General features: G+C 41.4%; 1 protein-coding gene across 1 annotated transcript in view; it reads left to right on the forward strand.

Moving 5' to 3' along the window:
* The window catches only part of LOC144521905 (neural-cadherin), a 340,271-nt gene that overhangs the window by 174,781 nt on the left and 149,024 nt on the right, over nucleotides 1-16,466 (forward strand). The window contains exons 16-18 of the mRNA XM_078256568.1: nucleotides 3,427-3,570; nucleotides 12,632-12,752; nucleotides 12,975-13,137. Coding sequence (XP_078112694.1) covers nucleotides 3,427-3,570; nucleotides 12,632-12,752; nucleotides 12,975-13,137 — 428 coding nt within the window. The remainder of the gene's footprint in view (nucleotides 1-3,426; nucleotides 3,571-12,631; nucleotides 12,753-12,974; nucleotides 13,138-16,466) is intronic.

Genomic DNA, 16,466 nt, shown 5'->3' on the forward strand with positions numbered 1-16,466 from the left:
GGATACTTGTGACCATTGCTTATTTCGGGCTGCCACTCCCCGGTATCAAGTAGCAGCACTTTTGATTTTACCTCCTGGTGAACCTCTGTACATAACCAAGCTTAAATTATAGATTACTAGGAGAGAATCTGAGAGTGCTAGCCTCTGCCAAAGCCAATGGTGCATTCACGTGCTCCTTGGAGGGTCCCATTCCTAAAGTTGTTGGACGCTAAGAAGACAAAGAAGTGTTGTATTTTATTGCTCAGAGCGTTTAAACCTCACGGTTATAGCTGTTTCCAGTACAATGAAGAGCAAAGGAAACATATCAGGTGAGCCATGAAATATGATCGGGAACTAATTTTTCCAATTATTCCACATTATATATTATATACCACATGAATGCATCACAAATGTCCAATGTTAACAGAAGTGAAAAATAGTTTGTGTATGATTTGGAACCGCTCCAAAATGAAATGGGTTCCTTCTTGGCCCGTGCTACACCCTTCAACCACGTTTCATGAAGATCGTGCCAGTAGCTTTTCTGTAATCCTGCTGACAGACAATCAAACCAACAACCAAACCAACAAACCGAGCCGAAAACATGACCTCCTTGGTGGAGTAATAATTATGACATCATGTCCTTGCTTCTAGTGCCAGCCCTTCTCATTGTTATTACTTCTTAGGCCATTCATTCATATTTTACAATATATTTCTATTTGGATTGATTGAAGCCAGCTTTAAAATATATTGGTGTACTTAACTACTAAAAAGAACTTGCATGCTTCTGTATATTGTTCATTAAAGTTCCAACTGTAAGGGGAACTTCACAGAAATAATACTTTCCCAGGTTTTCTTTAACCGAGTCAACAATGGTTGTAAGCTCTTATTAATATCATATCATCTTTTCTGACCCACCAGCATAATGTTCACATGATTTCACTGGCTTAATTTCAGCATGTCAAATTTGGCTCAGGTGAAAACGTCTAACTGTGTGTCAATCACTCCTCATGCCCACGCATTCATTCTCCCTTGTGGGGGGAGGGGCTTAGGAGACCGTTTGGCCTCTAGCAGAAAGGGGGGGAGGGACTGAGAAGTTGTCGATGTTCAAATTCTTTGGCTAAGTCCTGGATCTTCACATTCCTACCTACGGCACCTTTAAGTATCTTTTTCCAAAACATAAAACGCGGATCACTTTAACTGAGGTGCATTCTATCTCCCCTCCCAACTTTTTTTTTTTCACCAGGCGTTTCAGATCCCTATCATCAACTCAGGAATCAATGGATACTTTGTTCAAAATATTTACAAAACTGTGCATATGCTTTCGACTGTAATGAACAAAACATAACAGTGTTAACACTGTGCTATATATCTGTTTTCCTCCCGCATCCCTCGCTGTCCTCCCGTGTCCCTCCTAGTCCCTCCTTGTCCTCCCGTGTCCCTCCCTGTCCCTCCCTGTCTTCCCTGCATCCCTCCCTGTCCCTCCCTGTCTTCCCTGCGTCCCTCCCTGTCTTCCCCGCGTCCTTCCCTGTCCTCCCTGCGTCCCTCCCTGTCCTCCCACGTCCCTCCCTGTGCTCCCTGTCCCTCCCTGTCCTCCCGGGTCCCTCGCTGTCCTTCCTGTCCCTCCCTGTCCTCCTGCGTCCCAGCCTGTCTTCCCGCGTAACTAAAGTCAAAGGCTCTCATGTGAAGGGCATGGCGGTTTTAGTTTGCTACCTTGCCTACGTAAGCTAACATTAGCATTAGCCTGCCAGGAGTTTTAGTTACCACTAACGTTATATACAGAGAAACTGGCCTGCTAACATTCAGATGCGAATAATGAAACCATAGTCTCCTCTACATTTCTACTAACCACCCTTTAATTAGAGTGGAAAGACAGTATTAGTTAATTTATACTGAACATAGTCTCGCATTGCCAGACCTTCCTCCACAGTGCTGCGGAGGAAGGTCTGGCTAGTCCACACAGCATTCCCGGATGGGAGAAAAACATGCTCTGGTTTATTGGCATTTCTTTAAACCAATCACAATCATCTTGGGCGGGGCTAAGTACCGAGTGGAGCCACAGTGCCGCTGCAAAATAGCCTCAGGAAGGAACTTGTTTTGGTGCAACATGTGCACAGTCAAAAGTTGTTTTAGTCGTGTAACAGAAAACTCAGGTTGGACAGGTAGTCTAGCTAGCTGTCTGGATTTACCCTGCAGAGATCTGAGGAGCAGAGTTTAGAACGCCAACACAAAGAAAGCGGAAGTTGACGGACATCTGGCTGAAATGAGTGAAATCCAGCGGATTTTCCGGCGGCAAAGGAGCAATTCCGGAAGTGGAACGCCATTAAAGACTATACGAACATAGCTTGTGTCAACATTAAAACAGTACTCAAAAATTCACAAGGTGCAAACCCACATCATGTCATCTGAAAAACTCTTCAAAGAAAAAGAAAAGAAGAGGTACAAGAGGGAAGGCATGATAATATTCGCTGCATTTGACTTTGCACATCTACACATACTGCCATACATACATGCATGCCAAGCACCAAGTTGCAAATTAGTGACAGCAAAATTGTGTTACAAAAATAACCTTGATGAGACCCGTTTTCACAGGCAGTTAACAAGCTCTCCTGCTACTTACAAGCTAGTGTGTGGGGTGGGGCTGTGGGTGTGATTTTTACACATACATGTCTGTGGAAGTGTGAAAACATGGATGAGTGGGCAGCATTAGCAGAAGAGAGGGAGGATTAGGGGCTGGGTGCTACATCTGCTTATCCACTTCCTGTGTTCTTCCGCCATCCCTCCTTTCTCTCCCTCTCTGACAGATTCTGAACACGTGCAAAGCCCTGGCATCTGCGTCTTGTTTGGTCATAGCTGCATTTGTCTGCTATCTGTGCCATGAACTGTATACCATCTCTTCCACCCTGGCTTAAATAATGTATCTCATCTTGGAGCGTGTATTGGAAATTGTGCTCGTTTTGATTCAGATATCAAAGGAAGCTTAGTATGTTAGTTTGCTCAACTATGAAACCTTACACTCATGCCCCCAGGGTGCTTTGTACTCTGCTTCAACCCTCGGTTGAATGGTGAAGGAAACAGAAACAGCCAGATTTATAGGTAAAATAGACAGAAATAGTGGAGACGGGTGACAGATGTAATAGAAAAATGATACACAATGGTGGATGGAAGAAAAGCAAATTGGATGTTATTTTTGTTTCTGTGCATGAAGAATCTATTTTCTATCGGGGTGTGTGTGTGTGTGTGTGTGTGTGTGTGTGTGTGTGTGTGTGTGTGTGTGTGTGTGTGTGTGTGTGTGAAAAGTGACTACATTGTTGCTCTCCAAGTGAGAGAGAGAGAGAGAGATGTTCATGTTCACGTTGACAGAATAAAAACAAACTCATGTTTACGATTGCCTTTCTCCTTTTTCTCTATCTCTCACTCTTTCTCTTTTCTTTGGCTTTTTCTTTTCAGACACTGCATATGTTCGTGTTTTTATCAGTGACGTGAATGATAACAAGCCAGCATTTGCACAGGCATCCTATGAAGTTGATGTGGATGAGGATGCTGATGTAGGCTTCGCCATCCTCACTGTCGGTGCCAACGATGGGGACGAAGGTGGGTGGCATGGATAACGGAGTGTGTGTGTGTGTGTGTGTGTGTGTGCGTGTGTCATGTCTCATGAAGACATGACACTGTCATGACACAGTCATGACACATGAAATCTAACCCAAACCATAACTTGTCATGACAAAAACCGAATGACACTTACTAAAAGAAGCGTTATGTCATAAACATTTATGACTTGTTTATAATGTTTATGACATGTTCATGACAGTGTCATGTCACTCTTATGTAGATACCTTCAAGTAAGGTGTAACCAAATCATTTTACTTTGCACTTAAAAACATGTTGTGAAGTCATATAAACTGCTGCAATATATGAGTTTAAATCAGCCACTGGAGAAGAACCCATTCAATATAACCTTTCGATGTAAGGCAAAGAAAGAAGCTCTCAGGAAAGCTGAAATGTGTACTTACACCATTTAGGTCTTTTTTCACTTTGGTCAAACATTTCTTACAGTTACAATGTTGTCGAATGCAGCTTGTACATGGCCTAGAAATATTCTCACACAGCTGCTGTTTTTTTTGTTTTGTTTTTTTCATTGTCAGTGGCAAACTGGCAACATTATAACATTATTCAAAGTTTGAGAATGTGGTAGTCATTCCATTCACTTGAAGTTCATTGATGGACATGCTTCCACATGGCTGCACTTCATAGAGAACTACAGTTTCATGAGCTATAATCTTATATTATATATATATTAATCTTATTTTAAGGGTGCATTCACTATTCCTATGGTCTAACACTAACTTTTTTTTCTGAATAGAGTTATGAAAAACACAACTAAAATCTAAAACTTTGACATCATGTAGAATTTAGTAAGTAAGGTATTTTTCCATTTAGTGCTGCACACCCTTTATTAGTTACACAGGGGCTAACTGGTTGACCTTTCCAGTGCGCTTAGCTTTAATAAAGCACTAATTACGAGGCCTCGTTAGGATTTGAGAGCTCGCCAAGATCCTGACAAAGATAAAGGTTTATGGTGGAACCTGGCGAGACCAAGGGGGTAAGCCAGCCTCCACAAAGCGTACCTCCCATGGAGCCATTTTGATGCTAATAAGCCATCAGGTCCCGTTAGCATTCCATTGACTGCCATTCATTTTGGCGTCACTTTGACAGCGAATATCTTTACATCTGAAGCGTTTAAAGACTCTATTTTTCCATTGTTTATTTCTAAAGAAAGACGACAATGTATAGAAGGCTCCATTACCTTGTACCTCACGTTATGGCTCCATAGCAGACGTTTTTATAAAAATAGGCTAACGATTGTGTCATAACCACGCGACTTTCTGTCGCACTGTAGACAAATTACCGTATAGTACAGGAGAAGCTTGCAGGCAGTTTTGACTTACATTAGCTGTTTAAGTTTAATTACTAATATTAACTAGCATTTTATCTAGCCTGTGCCTAGGTTATCTCCTTACATATACTTACGCTCTCCGTCTCTGCTAGATTGGGAATGATTGAGATTTCTCTTGGCACAGCTACCAGAAGACTTACAACTTTCAGACAGGTTGCTCACGTCACATTTATGTCGTCAAGCTCAGTTTGCAGCTGCGCAGTAACGCTCAGCCATCACCGGAAAAGTGCTTCAAATATACTTCACTGGTCTTCAATGGCTTCATTGTCCATTTATTTCACTGTCTATGGGCGAGACACTCGGCTGTCATGGCCAGAGGCAAATGTCAGCTCATGACCGAAAAGGCAAGACCATTATTACTCTAGGGAATGAAAAGAGCCTCTCCAAGCCTTGCACTACACTACACTATCAAAAGGCATCTAGTAACTGTAGTAGAACTGTAATCGGAACAAAAGACCTGGTAGTTATAGATCCCCTCATCATTCAAAGTGACTGGGGCTTGCATAACAGAGGGGTGGCAGCAACAGACATACAGTGTGTGTAAAAGGCTGAAAGAAAATGTTCTAACTATAAACAGCTTGAAGTCGTTATTGCTAATGGCTCATGTTGAAAATAGTATTCAAGGGACCAAGCTGGAAACACCACTGCTGGGATTGAGGCCCATGTTGTGGTGGTGGACGAGTGCTTTTTCTGCTTCCCAGGTGCTTTAGTCGGTGTGCTGCCTAAACAGACTTTATTAACTGCACCTTTAGTTCAGGCTGGATTGGTACAAATGTTTACCTTCCACTATCAGGCACTACTTTGTACCTTTTTAAGTTAGATCAAAAAGAGGACATCTGGGGCCCATTATGTGCCTGTTATGGTTCACCTGTGAAAATTGTACTTCTCCCGACTGTGAAGCAATACCTCTGTGTAAACCAAGAGAGAGAAACTGAAAGTCAGTGTTGGCTACCCACACTTTGAGCTGTCATCATCATTCAAGCAAACCGAATTTCACCCGGTAGCCTGGGAATGGTGTTCATGTATTCACTGCTGCTAGTGTTTCTGCTTAGCACAAACAATGTCCAAACAAATTCTGCCTGTAAGCATGTTGTTGAGTCTCCGTTCCGAATGCTAGAACCAGTCAACATTCACACTCGTAAAGGTCTAATTATCTCTCATTTCTGGACAGGAACAATAATCTTTAAATTTCAGCTCACCTCCCTCTACCCCTGATTGACGTAACTAAGTAGGAATACTCAGTGGCGAGGCCAGCTCATGGACATGTTCACAATTGCTTCTCGAAACACAGTGTGTATCTGGCCTCGGTATCCCTGCTATACACACACGCAGAGCCACTGGTAATGTGTCCATTGTGAAGTGGATCAATTTGTCTTGAACTACAGAAGCAGAAAAAAGTTGCTCAAAGTAAATACGATGGAGAGAGGGATGTATTTTGTACGTGAAGATGAAGAGAATGAGGGAGGGAGGAGGGAGAGAGGTTCAGGATGTCTCTCATATTATATATTATCTGATGTATTTGTCATAGTAGAGCGCAAAGGCCCGCTGTGTGCACCTCACACTTTGCTGTGATAAATCACTCAACAGCTACACACAGGATCAAGATCATGAAAGGACATCTATTTGCTTACTTAGTTGTATGAGCGTAAGAAACCTGCTGGAGTCCAGAATAGGGTTAGTACCACTAACTAAGAGTGATGGAGGAAGCACTGATGTATATATGCGTGTGTATAGAGGGTTAAGTTGGTGGAGGATGACAAGGAGGAGAAGATGGCAGAAGGGATTTTACACTGCTGCCCATAATGAGGCGATGGTTGCATATCACACAGCTAATGTAGCTCAATACGATATATGAATTAACTGAGCATTACCAGTTCATGTAATAGCATTGTATAAACCAAAAGATCGAAGCAGAATTTGAAGGTGTAGAAGGTTTGGATATTTTTTTGCCAAACCTGAAGCCTTAGATTGAAGCCTTGTTTAATTGACTCTAGTGAAATTAAAGATTAGAAAGAATCACCTCCATGGATTATCATAGCGTGTTAGGAATGTGCTGTCATCCTGCATATCATAGGTCCCTCAAAGGGTAACCTATGTTTCAGCCTGGACCCTATTTCCCCATGTTTTTATGTGACTGATGGGAACAATTTTTTTTTAAATGAGTCCAGTCGACAGCAGCGAAACAAGCTGCAATGTGACATTATTGGGCAATTGCGCATCTTCAATTTGCGTCCAATAAAAGTGCTGTTTTTGCCACTGACGCTATTATTCTAAGTGTTGGACAACATTATGGAAACAACAACAATATACATAAAACACACTTCATTTTGTTAACTTTAGTCACTTAAACACCAATGCATGGGAACATTACCCTATCAAATTAAACTCACAGGAGTTTCAGTGGATTCAATGGTTTTGTCCCAAAGAGGTCCACTTCTGTTTGATAAGCATGTTCCACTTAACAGCTGTTGATCAGTTTGCTCAGTCTATTCCAATCAGTCCTCACTTTGCAACTGAACCATTATATATGCACTACTTAGCCTTCATTTTTGTAAGTTGATGAAATGTTATTTAAATGTGCAGTAACAACATGCTTGGTCTTGCTCTAAAGGCCAGTTTAAAATTGATTGCATGTTTGTGTTATCGTAGCTTTCCAGCATACAATTATAAATCAGTGAAAGCAAGCATTACTGTACATTGTTAATGTTGGCTGTTAGAAGGCTGTTGCTTGTGCTTTGCTATGCTGCACATGCAAATTGTCATAACACAACAACACATTTAATCCACGTCAGCAGCATAGCAACAGTAACCTCTCCTTTTTAGCCAGTGGTCTGTCAGTTTCAGGTTTTCTGTGTCCATGCGTGTGTGTGTGTGTGTGTTTGTGTATGTATGTGCGTGCGTGCGTGCGTGCATGCATGCGTGTGTGTCACTTTCACTCCCTGTCCTTTTGTCTGTATACTCAAGTTTCAGAAAAGCACAGTACCTCAGGAAATGGTAGGAGTTTTGAAAATTGGTACAACTGGGAAAAAACATACATTTTCTCTCCAATTTGTTTGTTTATTTTAACCGTTGTATTTCCCCTCTGAGCTGCTTCTTTTGTCCTTTGGGTCTCAGCAGTTTTCTAAATACTTAAGAGAATGAGACAATTTGTAAAAACAGGGATGCAATTGCATATATCCCCTAATGTCTCATTTAAAATGGCAACAGACAGACGGTGGAAAATGATCTGGATTAGTGCATTCTCCTCTCTCCTTCCTTGACTTTCATCTTGCTAATAAGCTGTGAATCTCATCTCGTCTTCAGAGGTTTCTCCTTTCCATTTCATATTAACATGAGAGGTGGTAGATGCAGTGGTGATTGAGATGCAGACCTTCGCTTTACCAGTAATTGCATTGAGGGGGAACATTTTGTTGATCAGCATGTAATAGACTTTATTAAAGATGCTTTGCACAGTTTAAAAAAAAGACATTATTAAGTGAGGTGGGGAGAGAACGTTCGAGATTAGGGGAGGGGGAACTTCACGGCAATATGATTTTAGATTGCTTGGAACAATGAGTTATTAATTATTCAATGGGAAATGACTACATACTGTTTGAGCATTCTTGTAATTTTACCGACATTTGGGAGACAGACTAACGCCACTTTACTGCTTTAAGTCCTAGAATCTGATTCAATTCTAAGTTTACTTGTCTATAATGCCCTGCGGAACCTCCTCGTTAAGGCTGATCCTGGTCCATATATTGTGCAGGAAACATATGAATAGTACTTATGGGAATCTCTGCATATCTCTGTGTCAATATTAGCTCCATCAAATAGAATGATTTTGCATCCCTCTGCTTCAATTTACTGTACCTATGGCTACTTGTACCTGCAATGGAAGATGCCAGATCAGAATCAGTTGTAATGGCCAAGTAAAATTGCAAACGCATACAGGGAATTTGTTGCTCTAAAAGTACACAGAAATAGACATACGGCTTAAAACAAGGACAACAAAGCTGAACAAGGTAAACATTATCATGTGTCTACTATGTACAGATATAGCCTAAGTTTGTAAATAAAAGAAAAAGTGAAAGAAAAAAAGATCACTTTTAATATAAGAGTTCTTCAGGACTATTCAACACAAACTGACAGCAGCGGTTTCTACTATAGAACACAGACACACTATTCAATTCTAAAGAGAGATCAGTGTTGTTTCCTAGACAAGTATGGTAATCAAGATGAAAACTAAGCCAAATGTTGCAATGTTTACATGCTTCAGCACCCAGGACCTTGCAGGTACCCACTGTGAATGCCTTTGGTGATTTTCTGCTTCTTCATTGTCAGCACTAGAAAAGCCATATTGCATGTTGTGATTAGAATATTTAAATGAATCCATCGTTGTCATTGCTATGTTTTCCTCCTGCCATGACTTTTTTGAAATACATATTCTGCAGAGTCCTATATTGTCATAATGATAGAATAATGTTTATAAAACCAAATATACACCCCCCCTTTATTTGCCAGGAGCAGCGCCGAAAATGCGGCTGCGGAGGAGAGTACCAACATCGGTACTCTCCTCCGCAGCCGCATTTTCATGACGGCCATACAGCGCAGTATGAAAACGACTGGAACATAGAAACTAATTTGCGGCCAATATTCACTCACATGCACTTATAATCACACTGAGGTATGTAGGCCCACAGTATTCATCCTGTCATATGTATAAAATATCAGAAATGAAAGTGAAACTAATCACATTTCTTTCTCTGGGATACCTTAAATAGATCGGAACTTTTAATTCTGTGGGTTGCTCAAGTTCTCTGGCTTTGAATCAATCTTACACCCTAAAAACACAATTTAAATGTCATTATTACCAGCTTTTTGATGGCTAAAAAGGCAGAATTGCTTGAAGTGTAACTGGTAATTCATTTTCAGCACCTGCAGGCACAGCCATAACAGCAGCAGATTGGATTTGGTTCAAGTACTTTTACTTAAGCCCACATTACTAGGGCTTAATATAATAGGTGTTCATACTTACAGGTATCAAACGGATTCATTGATTAATATTGATTGATTAATGTAGGCTACTTAAAATAATTCATAATGATTTAAAAAAAATTGCTATGCAAGTAAACATGGTTGGTCTTAAGTTGGTTATAATCTGACATTTTCTAAAATGTCAAGTCAAATGATCTTTTTTACGGATGTTTCTATTATGCAGTATGCATTATTGTTTTCTGAAGGGGTAACTATATAAAATGGACTTATATTCCTTTATTTTTGTTTCTAATTTTGTGTTGCGAACATGTTTTATTATCCGTTCAAAAGTCATTGTTTTATGTATTTCCATAGAAACCTGTGACTGTTAAATGTATCGGCTCTTACATTTGTGTTTGGAATGTGTCTGGTCTGAAACTGCTACTTAACTTAAAGGTATAACATGCAATGCTTTCCTCAAAGAGACCCTGTCCTCTCCCAGGATTGTCTCTTTTCTTTTTCTTTTCCTGTGTGTGGGACGTTTCTGGGCGGTAACAAAGACGCTTTGGGCCCCTGGTAGCTGTGTAACCCCCCAGCCAATAACAATGTGCAAGGTGTGTAGCGCGTTCTCCTTCCCAGCTGCTGCTTTTGCCTCTCAGCATCTAACATCAGCTTTAGAACATAATCGCTGTGAAACAAGATGAGAAGAGCCTTCTATTCCTCTGATTAGTGCTTTTATACGGCGCTCCCTTTTCTTCATTCACTCTTTAGCTCTCTCTCTCTCTCTCTCTCTCTCTCTCTCTCTCTCTCTCTCTGGCCGTTGGGCCGGGGAGGCGGGGCCAACATTGAATGCTGTGCTTACAAAAGCCATACTCACTACAAATTCTACCTTTAAATGGAAGATATGTTGTGGTTTAAGTGCATGGATGCTAATTAGTGAGCAGATGACTAAATATATTGATTGCAAAGATGTCAGTTGAACATTGACTGTTTTGTCTTCTTTTTTTTTCTGTAACATTACCAAACAGTAAACGCTTCAGTGAGTTTATTGTTTCTGCAAATCCTAGGGTATTAACGTCCATTGCAATTCAAATCGTTGGACAGGCTTTAGTGTTTCTGTGCACGGCTCTAAAATGTTACTTCTTCATAGATTTATTTTTTTGAAGATGCAATTCAAATGCAACAGGTATAGTAATGATCACTGTGCGGGGCAGAGGCTGCTTGTTGTTTAAAGACTCATTACAATCAGATCACACCAAACACTCGATGGGCCCTATTTTAATATTTCCACCAACTGCAGAACGGCTGCGGATCGGCTCCGCTGCGTGTCAGCTCCGTGCTCCACCTTCCTTCAATACCCACCAGGTCCGGATTTGTTGTGGAACGGCTGCGGTCATGACTGACAGCTGAAGTCACTAAGACCCACGAGATCTCACAAATTCAGTTTCCATTCTGACTTCAGGCCTGTCTCCGCCCATTATGACGTTTTCAAGGTGTAGTGCAGGGAAGTATGATCCGCTGTGATCATGGTGTATTTTATTTTGAAAATTAACCAGATGTTTTATTTTGTTTCTGTGCTCGACTTCCTGTCCCGCATTACCTGCCCTGTGCTAAATTGCTGCGGAGCTCTCCGGCATCCGGCAAAAATAAAAGCTCTGCGTATCTGCTCCGGAGGGCTGCGGATCGCCGGAGCTGGGACGGAGTCGGAACGCAACCGTTCCGTCAGTGAAAATACGAACATTGACTTTAATGGACACCTATTGACTCCGCCGCCGTTCCAGAGTGGATCCGCAGCCGTTCCGCAGTTGGTGGAAAATGGGGGTTAGCGCACGGCGTGAAGCACACAGCGCAGGTGCGTTTAGGGCATGTCCAAATCCACTTTTGCTAGTTTGACGATGGAAAAATGGGTCTGTGCGCCGGGCGCATGGTTCAAAAGGGTTGTACTTAGTGTCTTCATTAATTCATAGGTCTGTTTTGGGCGTAACATGCAATAAACCAATCAGAGTGTCATCTCCCATTCCCTTTAAAAGCCAGGCGCGTTTTTACCTTGGCACATTGCTATTATGATGGAGGATTTGCACCGTAATATTTGTATTTGTAATCTTTTGCATGTTTTTGTGCTGCTGCGCTTCCCTGTGTGTGTAACAAGCATAGTGTGCGTGCGCTGTGCACGATCCTAGGAGCATTTTACTAATGCGCTGTTAAAATAACAATGAAATGCTGCGTTATTGACTTTAGACCAGGTTTTTGTTGGTCAATGGCGTGATCACTTCCCGCTGCCTCAAGGTAGCAATACGCCAAGAATGCACCTCAACACACCTCCCTGTAAGATCAGCACACCCATGGGCACAAAGATGGGCACAGGTGCATTTGCTATTTATGGGCGCTGGACGGGAAATTGACAACTGCGTCGGTCTTAAATTAGCAAAGACAATTGCATTGGGCTTTGTGCTGCACTGTCCCGGGTGCAAGACAGGGCCCGATATCTGATTCCAGATAAAGCCGGCTGATGCCATCTATCTTAGTTAAGTTGGACAGATTGGTGGATTGGCAGAAACAGACAGCAATGGACTAGATGGGGACTTCCAATCCACCACAGCTCTGACAGGGTACAAATACAAGACTTACTGACTTCCACAGGTCCAACAATACTTACTATCCATACTTTGGTCAGTAACTAAGGTTCATTCATACAAAATGAAATAAATAATTCAACCTCCATCTTCTCCCATTCTGCAGGTGGAAACGCTAAGCTGCGCTACCAGATCACATCAGGGAACACAGGAGGGGTGTTTGATGTGGAGCCAGAGGTGGGCACTATCTTTATTGCCCAGCCCCTGGACTATGAACAGAACAAAAGGTAGGGACCAGTCCATTGAGACACAAATGTTTACTTTTTGACGCAAGTAAATGCATGTCCAAGGTTTCTTACCTGTTGTGTGACTTGTTTATTTCTTTGTCTGGCTCTATAAATGCTATAGCTTTAAACTCCACGTCTATCACTATACCTCAGTAGTTAGTAAGTGTTTTTTTTTTTTTTACAAAGCCCACTTGGATCTTATTTTGTGAAACTTTTGCTCAGGTACAAGCTTCATGTCCTGGCTTCAGATGGGAAGTGGGAGGATTACACAACAGTGACGGTGAACGTGGTTAACAAGAATGACGAGGCTCCGGTGTTTACCGTTAACGAGTACTACGGCAGCGTAACGGAGGAGCTGGACGGCTCACCGGTGTTTGTGTTACAGGTACAGTCCACTCATTATTCAGCTGCATGATAGAACTTGTGAGAGGTTTTGCAGTCAACTGTGTACTTAGCATATTATCTGTGCTATCACATGCAATTGATCATTCACTAAAAGACTAATCTAACCTGTCTTGTTTGTCACACTTATGCAAGCTAAGCAGCCTGTCTTTTGCAAGAATGGAATCTTTCATTTTTCCTTAGCATTCTGGGAAAACTAGTACTAACTAGGTTTACACAGCAACGCAGTGTTTTAGCATAGTGTGCATGCATGTAATAATCGACAGTCGCCAGCTAGAAATAAGCTCATTTTGTCTACATCCGTCTGTAATCAAGGACCCATTCTTCTTAAAAGTACTACAACTTTTGAGTGGCAAATCTCCCTGTTGTGAAAATGGAAAGTGTGACAGTCATAGCAACAGTAACAAAGGGGAATTGGGCTTTACGAATGTTCAATTGCACACCAAACTAAAGACCTCAACTGTTATGAAACAATCCGTTCATCATTGTTTTGTGGTCCGCATCCTATCATCTACTGGCTTTACCTCTGTGAGTTGATTCTGAAAGCAGTTATGAGATCTCGGAGAATAAAGCGACACAAAGCAGGGTTCAGTTCACAGTGTTCTAAAGGTTAAATGAGACACACAATAAATATAACTTTTCTAACAATCACTCCATACACTTCGATGAGGTGAGGGTAGAAAGATAAGAAAGGAGGCTCCATAGGAAAGGACGATTGGTTCAAGGTAGGTTCATGCAGATATAGAATACAGAATGGAATGTAACAGATTCACAACATCAATATACATTCTTAGTATTCATTGAAATGTTCTCGTCTTGCGTAGTTCTTACAGTGTCAGCCTACATTTCTTTTGTTGTCTGTAAAAGCCTAAGTTTAGTTGAATATGTGAGCTGATGATTTTTGTGTAGAAAAATGTAAATATAAAGTAAATGTATTTATTTATTTCTTGATGTATTATTATTAATAATGTATTTGTCTTTTGCCTTAAAGCTGGGGTAGGCACTGTACATTGGTCTGGTGTCGTTGGTCAAATATTTCATATTAATCTTTCAGTAATTCAAGTGATCTGAGCGAAAACAATCCTTCTGCATCTCCACTTGGCTCTGTTTTCAGGCTTTATATAATCTAGGGCAGTGGTTCCCAACCTTTTTTCCTTGGCGCCCCTCCTACTTATGTCTAAGAAAAGCTGAGCCCCCACTCCGAAACCGAAGTTGAGGTAACTCTCGAGATACAGCCTTATTTTCTTTTTTGATACAGAGGAGTTTTCAGCACTTTTACATTTCTCCGCCATGTTTCATTCATAAAATAGTGATGCCGTTGCGGCAGCTAGCAGCTAGGTCAGCTAGCAGCTGACCTGATGACAGCAAGGGTCCCAGGTTAAGAGGTCCCAGAGGTTTGGCCTACTAAGTAGCCTGCCTACAATTTTAAGCGAGAACAAAAATACATAGTTCTTATACAGACTTTTATATACATTATATATTCTAGTGTATTATCATAATTTGTTTAACATGTGCAAATATTTTTTTTTTTACCTCAACCTCAAACCAGATAAAGACTTGCGCACCCCCTGTGATCTTTGCCACCCCCCTGAGGGGTCCCCAGACCCCAGGTTGGGAACCACTGATCTAGGGGACCGTTCGGTATTTATGGAATGGACCACCAGAGGAAAATAGGGGAGGGTCATTTTTTTTATTGTTTGTTGATGGGAGGGTTTTAGTCTAGGGGGGAGGGTCACCCAACTTTTGTATTCATGAGAATAGCAAAATTTCAAAGTGGCTTGTTTGGTGCATATTTATCCATGTAGCTCCATGTAGCTCTCTCAGTCTCGGCCCCTATCGCTAGCAGATGGGTCCCACCTTGTTTAGTCAGCCAGACAATTTGAGCTGTAGAGACCGTGGAATTTACCAAACTGAATAAATCCCGCTCGCATATATAAACGCAAAACTGCTTTGCTAGCTCCATCGTGTTGTAACTAAGACATCTGCTGAACAAATAATTGTATTCATTAGCATGATTGCCGTACTGTTTAGTTCAAAAACATCCAAAACACCATACAAAAACATATCAGACGCAAGCTTTTATTTTGAAAAGTCGATGGGACTGCACCAGCCAGGAAGGCATGAGACGGGAGGTCTGCAGGCTGCAGCCATACCCGACTCAAATATCCTTTCGGTCCCGGTGATATTATATATATATATATATATATATATATATATATATATATATATATATATATATATATATATATATATATATATAAACGACAGCCTTTTAAAGGCATTTGAGAAGGAAGGAGTGGTAGCATGCAAGCTCCCAAATTGACGCTCGCCTGAGAAATGGAGTTTTGGATAATGTTCAGCTTCGGCAAGCTTACCTATGATAAAATATACAATGACTGAGGAAGCCTAGTGATGAGTCCATAGCAACCAGTGTTGAATTTGTTATTACCCAGTGTGCTTTGCTGAATGGTCTCAATGTTTTATTGTTTTATTTTATGTGAATACTAGTTTACTAAAGGAGTAACTTAGTATTTGAAGTAATGCAGGAAGTGTGCATTTAGTTTCCATGCTTATTCTGTTTCCACAACAATGTTAATGAGTAAATCTACTGAAATTTAGATCCCAAAACTTCTCCGGTGGCCCCTGAAATAAATAATGAACAGTCCCTAGCCAGTGAGCAGAGGCTTTGGCTAAACACAGGTCATTTCAGAGAGAGAAAGGGCTTTGGTATACATTCTGCTTACCGTAGCCAAAGGCTCAGGGCTGAAGCTGAGTCAAGGCTAATACTAGATAAGAGAGACTTTATTGTCATCCATCTATAGTAAATGGAATTGTGGTTAGCCTTTTGCCTAGCACGAACATTGGCTCGTTTGCTGTGTTAAGGTTTCCTATCCATCACAGCATCACAAGGACCAGAGGCCGATGCTGCGGCACCCCCTGCTAACTCATCTCGAAGATGTTCTCACCATTATTAACCATGGCTCTATTACATGAGACAGATACTCGGTTTTTAAGCCCTTTAACGTTATTAATAGTAAGCGTGGTGCTCTCTTCCCTCTCTTGAGAGCACATTTCTTGTTCTTAAGAGCACACTCCTTTTAAAAGAACACAAGTTAATTTTGGCTCTACATCACACTGCAATTATGGCGCTAAATTAGAACATCTCTGGCCTGCCCAGGGTGTAATTGTTGTTGATGTGTTGAGGATGAGTGAGAAGGAGCAGGCAGAAGAAGTGCGGTGGGGGTTGGGGTTGAGGACGTTGGATCTCTGCCAGGTTTACCTACCGGAGAGTACATAACTGCTCATATGGTG

This window comes from Sander vitreus, chromosome 1 (genome assembly GCF_031162955.1).
Source record: "Sander vitreus isolate 19-12246 chromosome 1, sanVit1, whole genome shotgun sequence".
Classification (NCBI taxonomy): domain Eukaryota; kingdom Metazoa; phylum Chordata; class Actinopteri; order Perciformes; family Percidae; genus Sander; species Sander vitreus.